The sequence below is a fragment of the Dermacentor variabilis genome, chromosome 9, assembly GCF_050947875.1.
Source record: "Dermacentor variabilis isolate Ectoservices chromosome 9, ASM5094787v1, whole genome shotgun sequence".
NCBI lineage: Eukaryota > Metazoa > Arthropoda > Arachnida > Ixodida > Ixodidae > Dermacentor > Dermacentor variabilis.
Window position 1 is genome coordinate 71391168 of NC_134576.1, and position 13722 is coordinate 71404889.

The 13722-nt window shown below is 49.2% G+C and overlaps 1 protein-coding gene across 1 annotated transcript in view; it reads left to right on the forward strand.

The window, feature by feature from the left end:
* The window catches only part of LOC142558060 (uncharacterized), a 49067-nt gene that overhangs the window by 11012 nt on the left and 24333 nt on the right, over positions 1-13722 (forward strand). The window contains exon 3 of the mRNA XM_075670222.1: positions 11544-11644. Coding sequence (XP_075526337.1) covers positions 11605-11644 — 40 coding nt within the window. The 5' untranslated portion in view covers positions 11544-11604. The remainder of the gene's footprint in view (positions 1-11543; positions 11645-13722) is intronic.

A 13722-nucleotide genomic window follows, 5' to 3' on the forward strand; every position in this document is an offset into this window, starting at 1 on the left:
AAAAAAGTAAGACAAAGATACCACGATGGATAAATGCGGTGCCTGCCTGTGTGTTTTAGGCTTGTTTCCTGGTGCTACCCTGCGATACAAGTTTAAAAGGCGTTTGCATTTCTTTGTGGCGCCCCTCGGTAGGTTTTACCATTTGTCACAAACAAGCGTAGCGCATACATCATGCGATCACAATCGTGTCTGCAAAATAATACAGCGCTAAGTGCTGCGAAAACAACTGAAATTTTGCACCATACAGCACGCTTGTTCACTCCTCAGGCAACTGGCCTTCAGCTAGACAGCCAAGGTAGCAAACACCCATTCCTCTTAGTAGTGCGTGTTTCGTTACTCCCCATGACTAGTCATGAAATATGGATGGCGGAACGCCGATAAAATAAGGGGGGGGGGGGGCTTGACGCCATGGTACGTGAGAAGACAGCGTAGGAACACATCGTGGGAATGCTACTAGAGGCAAAGAAAGATAGTTTGTCCGTTGGCAGATGCTTTCCTCCGGGAGGCACGCAAAACGGAGAGTTAGTTTCCTCTGTATTCTGCAGTATTGAACCCACATGTGAAATTCTTAAGGTAAACCGCTTCTAATATGGTGTTTACAGGTTACTGCGTATAAACTAAGTTACCTATCGGGCTTGTCAAGGGTCCATTTAAGACCAGGTTATCCTCGTAAAACGTCACCAGATATTTCAATCCAGTTTAAAAAACTTCACCATGATGACTTTTGCTTTCATGTGTGGAGACGTCATTGGAAAGTCATTAGGGCCACCCCAACCTTAGCCTGATTTAGTCATACCCATCGGCTCAGTGAAATGAGCAGTTTGAAGGGACACGCTCAAGCCTGCCATCATGGAGTGACCCATGCTTACCGCCACACTCACTAAATTAACCGCGACTCCTGCCGTTTTACCTCAGCCGTGTTCATCCGGGCGCAAACACGTACATTGCGAAACGCAGATACATTCTATACAGCACGAGTTTACGTGGCCATGCATCTGTCCTGCGTGGCAAGACAATGCAGGTGCAGTCGAGTGCAAAAGTCAAGAGTGTATGGCGTATGCAAAAAATAATAATTTTTTCAAGCACATCCATGCAACTTGCAATTGTATGCATGGCGCTGGTCATTCAGGCGCACGTGAACAGTGCACACGATTTCAGCCTTTATGCCTAGGCTGAGAAGAAAGGAAGAAATTTAGCGGCAAATCTGGTCCGTAAGCTTTTACAGTCGACTGTACGTTCCCGGCAATAAATATTCAGCCAGTTCACAGTCGAATGGGTCCTATTGCTTTTATACCAACATCCGCAGACAAATGGTCCAACCAATTATAACAAGCGGTCCCTTACGAGCGTGTCTCTATCCGAAACTTTCTCTAATTACGTAAAGTGAGATACAATTTTGCATTTCGTTACGTGCCCCTCCGATACGGTAAGACACCGTTTTCTGCTTAAATACATGTTTAGTAGCTCAAAAAATACAGGCAGGCTGAAAGGGTAAGGCAAAAAGGCGCCTGCCCCTTATGTGTTTCACAGTGTCAGTTTTTTGCGCTAGCAGACATGAATTTAACTACATACCAACTAACCCATCTTATCACACTTACGCCTTCTTTCTCTTTTCCACTTCACATATTCCCTCCTTATAATTTCCTGCATTCCATTTCACCCTTTTTCGCTCCCAAGGATTCCTCTATAGCCGATACTTCGTCTCACGGAAAAAGCGCATCGGCACGCTCGTATGCCTTCTCTGGTGTCGCAACACCACTGCACACAGCGCAAGGGGGCCTGTACGGCTATGTCATTTATTTGCCCGCTTCATATCGTATATCTTTGCAAGGCAAAGTGTAAACTTGGCCTGAGCAAAACGCAGCCATGCATTGTTTTACTCAACCGCATGAGCTAGCGATACACTAGAATAAAGCTTCTCGAGGCTGGTGATCGACGTTCTGCGAAGGCTCATATAACCCGTATGAAACGCTTTCACAGTGATCGCCTCGAATAACTCGCCCTGTGGTGTTTGTCTGCGCAAGGCAAACACCTGTTCTTGCTTCAGAAGCGCCATCAGGCGACTGCAGCTGCAAGAGCTGCCTTTCTTCTACAAACATCAAAATTCTGTTAGTACATTACCCACGTCCGGTTTGTGATGTCCAACACATATCAACGAGGAATGTCGCTGCGTTCCCGTACGATCCACAGGAAACTTTCTCGGCCGTTTGTTTAAAGCCGGAAAGTAGGAAGAAAACGTATCTTCAGGAAGCAGCAAACCGCAGCCCAGAACAGTCACAGAAAGTTTAAATTTAGGCCAGCTTGACTCCTAATATATCACCTGATTTGTAACAGACGTCGCTTCTCTTATGAATTTAGTTTGACCTGGACAATGGCAATAATTTAGATATAATGACTTCATACCAGTCTCTTGCACTCGTATAAGCTAATTTTAGAAATTCCCTAATTAGTTTAAGTTTTTGAAGCTTTGTCGCTGCATCGCCCCACTGCCTAAGTATATTCTCTCTCGATGCCACAACCCTTTATTTTAGGACAGCTGGCAAACTTTCCACGTGGTTCGCGAAGCACCACTCCAGCGCCACACAACACCCTTATAAGTAACTTCTTCCAGAAACTGTAATGAACCTGCTTAGGTAAACATAACTAATAAATTTGTCCCAGTTATTTAAACTGAGTTGTAATGTCACGTACAGTTCTCCCTGAACACTGGGCAAAAGAAAATTGGCACCTGTCTCACGATGATTGTCGACGGTGATGGTTTAACCTGGAATCAATGCAGAGACTGTTATGCATCGCGATCTCTCGGAAAAAAGGATGCTTCACCGGCATACATGCAGCTGTCAAGGGTGCTGATCATGCCTCATCGTTCACTCAAGGCAACTCAATCAGCGTCATCTGAGTTTTACGAACAAGCAGTCATGTTCCATATATTCGGCTTTTGGAACGCCAATTAATGACAGCTCCTTTCAAGACAACAGCGTCGTCCCTAGCTCGCCACCACAAGGACAGCACTAGTCGAGGACAGGGTCGTTGTCAAGGACTCCCGGGATAGGCTGCAACGGCAGGTTCACAGTTTGCCAAGTGGTTGCCTCGTATTGTGCCACCTTGGAGATTGGTGGGACGCTGGAGATAAGTGAGGGTTCGGCGTTTGGGATTGGCAAGTTAATTCCCTCGGCGAGAGAAAGAGCAAAATAAATGACGTAAAAAGCGTATCCCGACGGGTGCGAAGGAGATGCTTGGACATGCAAAGACACTAGCATGTAGTGTGCTTCCAGAGTTGGAGCCATGTTTGTAACATTCAACGCTGTTAATTTGAATGCAAACCTGTTTCTGTTTTCTTAAACGTCGCTTGGGGCCTTTCTTTCTTCCGACACCTGACACGGCTGCACCCTCGGAACCTTCATGGCCGCAAGGACCCCAGACTTCACACTAAGACACAACCTATTGCCACTGTTGAAACCAGTTACGTCGTATGAGGCCTGTATTACAGCTTCATGTTTCTAAGCGCGCCATGCTTCAGAAGCATCTAGCCTGCGCGTGGCCTCGATTGCAGGGCGCGCCGGTGCGTGGAATCGCTTATAGATGCGTCATGCTGCAAACAAGCTCCTCTCTTGCGCTTCATTCTGGACTAGCCACTGTTGGAATCTCAGTGCTGACGCCCGTTATTGCAAATGGGTCGCAAGCCCCAAGGGTAGCGTTGGCCTGGCGTCCTGGGGCACAACTGGAAGCATCCGAAGGTCCCGGCAAAGCATGAGTCGACTGGTAACAGAACAACTTGTTTATTCTAGCATCGCAAAAGAGCGGGCGGTCAGGTCGACCGAAGTGGAGAGACGGGAGAGCACGTTACTCAACAGAAGAAATCGGAGCCTCTCTCGGCGTCCGGGAGCAGCTGCTCTTATACTCTCGGAGTCGAGGGGAAGAAGGAACGCCTCGTCAGAGGGGCACGTGATGCGCCGCTCGGGCACGTTGAGACGGTGACGCATCCGCCGGGCCGGCGCCGATCAGACCTACTCGCTTCACAGTTGGGGGAGTTCCTCTCCCCGGCTTCCGCGCTTTGACAAGCGTGGGCACCAACATGCACACACACACACACGCGCGCACGCGAAGACACGTGGCATTGGAACATGCCTGGACGCGCTTGGAGGGGAGGCGTAGCGGCGGCGCCGAACGGGCGAAAATGTCCGTCGCTTTGAACGAAGCCCCGGCGTCCGTTGCATCCACGCCGGCTATACCGCGCGTCGTAGGCGAAACGTAACAGACCGCCCCGCCGGGGGAAGGAGATCCCGATGGTCAGGGGACTGCATCCGCTGTCCGGAGGGATGTCGCTCGATGATGCTCATAACCGAAGTCGGGCGTCCTTCGGCGTTTCTTGAGCGCAGCGCACGGAGAAGGCCTCGTTCTCTCGTTCAGGTTCACACAGGACACTGCAAAGCGACTTCGGGAGAGTTGACATTTTTGTTCTCGTTCCCGGCAAGTGGTAGAACTACGCCGAAACTCAACCGCTCAGTCAGCAAGCACGAAACAACCCTCACTAAGCCGTGCCAGGCTCTTTCCCCTTTTATACTACTGCCTAGTTCCTTACAGTAGTCTAGCAGCACTCAGAACGCGTCCACAAATTGGAAAATTGCACTAGAAAGCACGTCATCACTTTGAAACACTAAACAAAAGCAATATGTTAAAAATCCTGCCTCAGGAAGAAAAACATCAGTAACAATCAACTTTGAGGCTGATTCCTACGTTAGGGGCTTCGACTTAAGCCATCGGCGTTACCGTTGAGACTACCCTTTTTGCAACGCACCTCAAAGGAATATTGTTGCAAAGGGAGGCTCCAGCGCAGGAGGCGGCCATTTGTGAAAGAGATGGTCTGCAGCCATTGGAGAGGGCAGTGATCCGTCTCGAAGCATGCGAAGCGGAGAACGCAGCGAGCGACCGTACACCAGCTCAGCTGGCGAAAACCCCGTAGCCGCATGCGGCGCGGTCTTTAATGCCAACGTCACCCCAGGCAGACACCGCTCCCAGTCAGTTTGTTGTTCAAGCCACAATGCTCTCAACACGCGCTTCATGACGGAGTGGAGCTTCTCAACGAAATTCGACCGTGGGTGGTGCACTGAGCTGTGTAACAGCTTTACCCCGCACCTTTTCAGAAAGGCTGTCGTCAAAGCGCTCGTAAACACCGTGCCCTGATCTGACTGGATTTCCGCAGGAAAACCAACTCGCGCAAATATGGACAGTAGTGCATTGACTATCTCAACTGAGCTGAGTTCTTTAAGCGGCACTGCTTCAGGGAACTTTGTCGCTGGGCAGATCACAGTCAAAATGTGTCTGTACCCCGTGGCTGTTACCGGCAGAGGTCCCACTGTATCAATAACGAGCCGTCTAAAAGGCTCCGTAATGATAGGTACCAACTTCAACGGCGCCCTCGATTTGTCCCCTGGTTTGCCCACCCGCTGACAGGTGTCACATGTCCTCACGAAGCGGTCTGCGTCCCGAAAACACCCTGGCCAATAGTACTCTTGCAAGAGACGGTCCTTAGTTTTCTTAACTCCTAGGTGTCCGGACCACGAACCCCCATGCGACAAGCGCAACAGATCCTGACGATAGCATTGAGGCACGATCAGCTGATCGGACTCCACTCCCCTGCGGTCTAGATACTTCCGGTACAGGACCCCACCTCTTTCCACAAAGCGAGCATTTTTCTTGGCGATACCTTCCTTGACAATGCAGCGTATGTTTTCTAGGCTGCCATCCTTCTTTTGCTCGGCTATCAAAGCCGACCGGCTGACTTTTAGCAACCTATTAAGTCCGTCTGACGTAGGCGCGATGAGCAAATCTGCAGATAGCTCTTCTAACTTTCCCGCATCCGGAACTTCCTCTCCAGTATCTGGTGCCTTTAACGCTACAGGCTCAATTTTATTCAGTTCGGGCGTGCTCTGAATATCAGCTTGCTGCGCCTCTGACCCTTTCTCATTGTTCGACAACGTCGGCCCCGCAACTACCGCCTTTGAAGCGAGCTCCCGAATCTTCGATCTGGTTAAGGCCTGAACGCTAGCCTCACCAAACAAAAGCCCCTTCTCGCGCAGGAGGTGATCGGACCTGTTCGAAAATAGGTACGGGTACTGGGGGGGCAGCATAGATGACACTGCGGCCTCCGTCTCAAGCGCTCCGAAAGGTCCTTCAATAAGCACTTTGGCTACGGGCAGACACACGCTATGAGCTTCCACGGCTTGCTTGATCCATGCGCACTCGGCCGTGAACATATCGGGTTCTACGTAGGAGGGGCGAACTACATCCATCGTAGCTGCGGAATCGCGAAGCACTCGGCACTCTTTCCCGTTCACAAGGAGGTCTCGTATGTAAGGCTCGAGAAGCTTCATGTTCTCGTCAGTGCTGCATAATGACAAAAACACGACTTTTGTTTTTGTTTCCGGACACTGCGCCGAAAAGTGACCCGGCTTCTGGCACGTATAACACACGCGCGCTTGCCTCGTCTCGAACCGCTTTCTGCGTTCGGCTTCGGCTGCCGCCGTCTCCTTACGTTCGGTCGGACTGCTTTCACTCGCATCCGCACTACGTGTGTCGCCCCTTGCTCTCATGGGTGTGAACTTTGGCCTCTCAAACTTCCCTTTCACCCTTTTCACCCAAATTCACCCTTTTGACCGTCCTTAGCTCCGCGAGCCCGACGCGTCACAAACTCCTCGGCTAGCTCGGCGGCGTTAGCCACCGTACAAACGTCTGGCCTATCCAAGACCCAGTACCGCACGTTCTCAGGTAACCGACTATAAAACTGTTCCAGCCCGAAACACTGCAGAACTTTCTCGTGGTCACCAAACGCTTTCTCTTCTTTGAGCCACTCCTGCATGTTTGACATAAGCCTGTAGGCAAACTCTGTATATGACTCACTTCTGCCTTTCTCATTTTCCCGAAACTTGCGACGGAACGCCTCCGCTGACAGCCTGTACTTTTTTAGCAGACTCGATTTCACTTTGTCGAAATCCTCTGCCTCCTCTCTCTTCAAGCGAGCGACTACGTCGGCCGCCTCGCCGGGTAACAAAGTGAGCAAGCGCTGTGGCCACGTTTCCCGAGAGAACCCCTGCTTCTCGCACGTTCGCTCAAAGTTAACCAGGAACAAACCAATGTCCTCTCCACGCTTAAACGGCCGCATCAGGTCAGTCATTTTGAACAATACTCGTTCTCCTGCACCGTGTGCCTGACTTCCATTACGAGCGCGTTCCATCTCTATCTCGAGACGCTTCATTTCCAAAGCGTGTTGACGGTCGCGCTCTTGTTGCTCTCGCTCTTTCTGTTCTTTAAGTTCGCGCTCCTGTTTCTCTTTCTGTTCTTTAAGTTCACGCTCCTGTTTCTCTTTCTGTTCTTTAAGTTCGCGCTCCTGTTTCTCTTTCTGTTCTTTAAGTTCGCGCTCCTGTTTCTCTTTCTGCTCTTTAAGTTCGCGCTCCTGTCTTTTTGCCCTCTCCTCAATAGTCTCAAGGCATTCCGACAGCTCGTCATCCTCAGCCTCTAACTCAAAAATAGCCCTTAGCAGTTCTGGTTTTCTGAGTTTGTCTGAGACATCCAGACCCAACTCTCTTGCAAGCTCCAGCAATTTCGGTTTGCGCAACGACTTCAAATCCATGGCTGCTCTGAATGCTGCTTTCTCTATTGCCTACTATTGTCTTGCCGCAAACTAACCCGGCAGCAACGACAACCACAATTACCAGCTCTGTTTCTGACACTAACAAAAGCCTGGCAAAACTCAGAAGAAGAAAGTCCCGCACTCACCAAACCTCGCAGCCAAGAATTCAGCGCAGTCGTTCCGCTGCAGGCAACCAGTCATCACACAGGGCTCGTTGAACTGCTCCCGGATAGTCGTTGTGCTGCTCAGCATACAGTCAACCGCATATCTTCGCTGCTGGCCTCCGTTGTCGCGATCTCACCGCTGGCAGACAGTTATTGGAATCTCAGTGCTGACGCCCGTTATTTCAAATGGGTCGCAAGCCCCAAGGGTAGCGTTGGCCTGGCGGCCTGGGGCACAACTGGAAGCATCCGAAGGTCCCGGCAAAGCATGAGTCGACTGGTAACAGAACAACTTGTTTATTCTAGCATCGCAAAAGAGCGGGCGGTCAGGTCGACCGAAGTGGAGAGACGGGAGAGCACGTTACTCAACAGAAGAAATCGGAGCCTCTCTCGGCGTCCGGGAGCAGCTGCTCTTATACTCTCGGAGTCGAGGGGAAGAAGAAACGCCTCGTCAGAGGGGCACGTGATGCGCCGCTCGGGCACGTTGAGACGAGTAGGTGACGCATCCGCCGGGCCGGCGCCGGTCAGACCTCCTCGCTTCACAGTTGGGGGAGCTCCTCTCCCCGGCTGCCGCGCTTTGACAAGCGTGGGCACCAACATGCACACACACACACGCGCGCACGCGAAGACACGTGGCATTGGAACATGCCTGGACGCGCTTGGCGGGGAGGCGTAGCGGCGGCGCAAAACGGGCCAAAATGTCCGTCGCTTTGAACGAAGCCCCGGCGTCCGTTGCATCCGCGCCGGCTATACCGCGCGTCGTAGGCGAAACGTAACACCACGCTATCAAGTGCTGCCGAGAAGTGCGCGCTTGGCCACCGAGATGAGAAGCGTTGTGTGTCCATGCCTGGGAACTCTGAGAATTTGTTCCTTCCTTGCTGCAGGTACAGCGGAACATACTCAGTTACAAGAGCTTGCGAGATGGTAATTGAATAGCTGCGCATACCGGTTGTCGTGGCGTTGCTCGGCAAAACGTTTGCGTGGGAGACGTTCATTGAAAAGCGGCCGGTATCCATTGCATTTGTCACACAGGGTGCTAATGCTTCGGAGCACTGTCCTTTGTTAACGCTTGTGCCGTGGACTCGATTCCACTTGGAATCCGATTAAATTAAGGGATGTATTGGTCATTGCAGAGCGTGGTGCATTTCGCAGCAGCACATACCTTGTTACCCCCGTTGGCGTAAAAGATATTCGTTTAGGACTGGCGCACACTTACTGGCGCGCTCTGGTGCGTTCTTAGCTGTTCTCGCTGCGGAGCCGCACCGAAGCGTTCATTATTGCTTTGCGCAATGGTGGCCCTCACCTTCATTTCGGATTTCGCTAGCTTTTCTTCTATTTCCTTCCTGCGCTGCCGTTGGCTGTTGCGTTCCTGTTCCATCTTTGCAACTCGCTTAGCTAGCTCATCCTCCTCCTGCCCTACCAGGTGTAGCCGCCAACGTATCACACACATCCTACCGACAAAAATTGCGCCGCTCTCTTTGCCTACTGACTCAAAGCGTATTTCTTCCATCGCGTGAGAGCGCTCGAACTCAGAACAACCCACTAGTCTGTTCCCTGTGGCAGTAACCATAATCTCGCAGAAACAACGCGCTGAAGAAGGCTACCCTACTTCTGAAAAAAACTACAATTATTCGTTAGGAAGGTATACCTAGGATAAATCTCATACAAACTGAAAAGTGCAAAAAATAATTGATAAAGATTGCTAGGCTAACCTAACACTCCCAAAGAATGAGCGAAATATCAAATGAAGAACTTATCGCTTTAAAGGTTGCTCCTACTGCGCTCAGAAGGCTCCTCCCTTGGGCACGTCTGTTCCCTTCGGCACCACTAATGAGAGCGACATACTCAAGAGAGTATGCTGTGCTAGCGGACCGGTACGTAGCGGCCGTGACCACTCGCACAGCTCTCATACGCCAGCTGAAAAAGGGCTCTGTCTTTCATTTTCCACGTTACAGATTTCTGTTTTCTGGGGTAGTCGAATACGAACACAAGGCTATCATATCTGCAGAATGTGTGTATGTCGTACTTTTCTCATTTTTCAGACGACATTTACTTTTCAACATCAATTTCCTCCATTAACGCACTTGGCAAAGGGCCTAGAAAAATGCGGATGCATGCTGCACATCAGCAGCGTTGCGTGGGCGTGTCACGAACGTCGCGCGTGGTGGCGGCGCTAATATACCGTCGTTTACACGTCGGGTGCACATGCCTTGCGTCGCGACCAGCTTCGCGGCGCGTAGAATTTATCATGGTGATAGAGAGGCATTTCGCCCTTGTTCTACTGACTGTTTTCCTCAATTTACATGGAGTTCATTGTTGAATGAAATCTCGCAGCACCAAGGGAAAACAGAAAGAGAATAGAAGGTTTTCGGATTGGTCATGACAGCTGTTTGCCAACCTCTTGCTGGCACAGCGTATGACTCTATCAACATGTTGCGTATCACGGGCGCGTCCCGATTTATGTTGAAACATCATATCGGTCCTGACATGCCACTCTATTTAACGGAACGCTTGGCGGGGGAACACAACAACTTTTTGCTTGCGCACCGGCCAGCCCGAGAAATTATAGTGCTCACATTGCGGCCGACTACATAGTTTTGTTTATTACTCGCAGCAATGACCCGGCGTCACCCCTATATGGTAAGAAGAATCCAACTAAGGAATTTAGCTACGCACAATTTGTAGAGCACAGCTGCTATGCGCCTGTTTCTCCAGCAGCCGTCGACGGCGGCAGCGTAACCGAGCGAACCAGCACAGCGAAAGATGAAAGCGAACGCGGAAGGCAGTGGGGCATGAAAGACGTGAGGCTAATAGTGAAGACGTGGGAGCAGGGGTACCACAAAGCGGAAAGCGGAGGAGGGTATGGCGAAAGCCTGACAAGAAAAGCGCAGTGCGACGACGATGGCTACGAGATGGCGCCAGAGCAGCCTGCCTATTCTGGGAGATCTGTGGACGGCGGATGGCCTGAATCGCACTCACGCGTCACCCAAGCGCGGCTCTCGCTATCTCCAGATTATTGAGGCAGTTGCCCAGCACTTTGCTCCATTCGCAACGTGCCGCACGAGACAGGTTGTTCGCGTAAGCCAATATATTTCGAAACGCAAACACAAATAGAGCTGAACTCAATCATCGCATTAGGGAGTAGCGTATTCGTCAGTGAATTGTTCTTCGCGCAACGGAAATCAGTGAAAGAGGAGAGAGTATGATCGCAAGTTTGCTGACGACGCATTTCGACATCAGTTTCGCAAATTACCTTGAGTGCCTTAAGGTATTTCGCGACACATAGCGCTGACTGAAACCTTTCTCCGCTAAGGAACTGATGGCTTCATTTCTCCAATCATAATTTAAGCCTTAAGCGACGTACAAGTGAACATAAAATCTTCTTGTGAGCAGCAATTATACGATTATCTCATAATTTCATCACCAGCGTGAGCAATGCTCGTGAAAGCAATGACTGATCTTTTTATACTCCGAAATTTACTTTCGGGTTACTTCTCACTTAAACTCAAGGTGTAGTTGTACTTCTAAATTTGTTTTGTATGGTGTATTTCACTTGCGTATTCTGAATCTTGGTGAATACAGTCAAGCACGATGACAAATAGGTAGAGTAGCCAATTGATTTGTTATTAGCATATGAAAATTTCTTGTATTTCTAATGCTATTTATTTATTGCATTTGCGAAATAATGTATACTCAGCTTTAAAAGAAAACTAAGCGGTTATTATGCATATTTTCGTGTTCTCATGTTTCAGCGGCCAATATTTCTGGGACTACTGCTGCTCTGAATCCAGCGTCTGCATCTCTCGAACAACCATGAAAGCATCATACGCGGTGGCGGCAGTATTGCTTGCAGGTGAAAAATTATTGCTTGTTCTATTTATCAAGCGTTAGCAATAATGAACTATCCAATGGCATCCTAAAAATTTATCACAAAACTAACCTCACGGTGACTGCCTATGATAAAGCGATTAGCATTCGAGCAATCTAGCGACATACATAATTTTTTCAAGTCTAGTTCATTTACCATTTGTAGTTGTCATTCTAATAGTTCTGTTGCTCCAGCTATAATTGACATACTCCTCTATCCCGCCGTGTTACAAATGATGGAGTGACAAAGAAGGAATGACGCCGTTAGAATGACAAAGGTAGTGTGACGTCAAAGGCATGAAGACTATGAGAAGGCGATTCTCAAATAATGACGAGAGCACGACGACATGGGGGAATTGGGATGAATACGATCACACGAGAGCAATGAGATGATGATGACGGTGTGACAATCACAGGATAATGAAGTTGGAATGACGACAGTTAACTACCTTGATGACTTGGTGGCGCGGGTATTACCACAGATGCACGATAGCGATTCTCTGATGACGACCCACTGACGACGACAGCATGACAACGGTTATGCAATCACGATTTAATGACTACTTAATAATGACAGGATTATGAAGAACGAACAACGTTGATGGGTTTACGAAGGGGCTATGATGATGACAGAATGCTGGCATTCGGATGACGCTACCGACGTACTGACGATGATAAAATGACAGAATAAGGACGACGACATTGCAATGGCATGACAACAACCGTATTACGAAAATCAGATGGCGAAGTTACAATGACGAGCAAGGAATAATAATGATGGCATCACGACGATAGTTTGACAACGAATGCACGATGACGACGCAATGGCGACTATGGTAACACAACGGTATCAGTAGAATGAGACAAGCACGTGTGTATGATGACTATGGTATGAAGACGACTGAATCACGAAGCCCGTATGAGAAATATGGCGGGACAACGATGACATTACGAGCGTTAGATAACAAAGCAGGAGGGATGACAAGCGAACGACCATGACGGCGTCACTACCACGAGGAAATATTTAGTAGTAGCCAAGCTAGTAGGTGACCTGGGTCACTAGGTCTGCGTAAGTAGACGCACGGACGGACGGACGGACGGACGGACGGACGGACGGAAAGACGGACAGACAGACAGACAGACAGACAGACAGACAGACAGACAGACAGACAGACAGACAGACAGACAGACAGACAGACAGACAGACAGACAGACAGACAGACAGATTCAAAACGTCTGAATTAGGTACAGAATTCTAATCGCATTTATGGCTGCACAGAAAAAGGATTGCAAAAGCATTGACCTCTTGATTATATGTTATATCTTTATAGTGGAGGCATAACTTATAAATAATATTCAAGGAATTGAGGATTCTACAGAAGCGCATGCACTGTTTTGCAACAGCGTTTGACATAGAGAAAGCACTTACTTATAGGCGTGACATTTACGGAAACCTAGAATATTTGAATTCTTTCCATGAGTGAACAATTATTTATGAAGCGGATTCCAGACTGTATGTTGGTGTTGTTTTTGTGCGTCCTGGGGAGCACGTACTCCTGATTCGAGCAGATATATGATGAAGTGACTGATATGACAGATATATGACTAACACTCACCTTGCCTTAGATCGAACGCTTCTAGGCCCTGACGTGTTTAATTGGCAGTGCTATTGACACGTGTACTTGTTTATCTTCATTGGGTGACCGCGTTTCACCGTCTAACAGATGTTCTCGCCCAGCGCAGGGCGCGCCTGTATGTATCGGGAGTTTTGGGAATGTTACCGATGGATCTATCCACTGTCTGTTGTCACCAAACTTTGTGTTTTCTGATTACATGTATGTGCAACACGAATTGTGCAGACGATGAGCAAAACGAATTGTATACTACTTTCTGGAAGACATACGGGAACCAGCGATTGCTCTGGAACCTTCAAGGGCTCATGTATAAACGCTATGCACTTGACCAGCTGAACCGATTTCAGCCACCGCCGACCGTGTTCGCCCCTATTACTGCGCTTTGAGTTTAACTTGCTTTTTTGCGCATAAGTTCGTTGAATTAAAACGT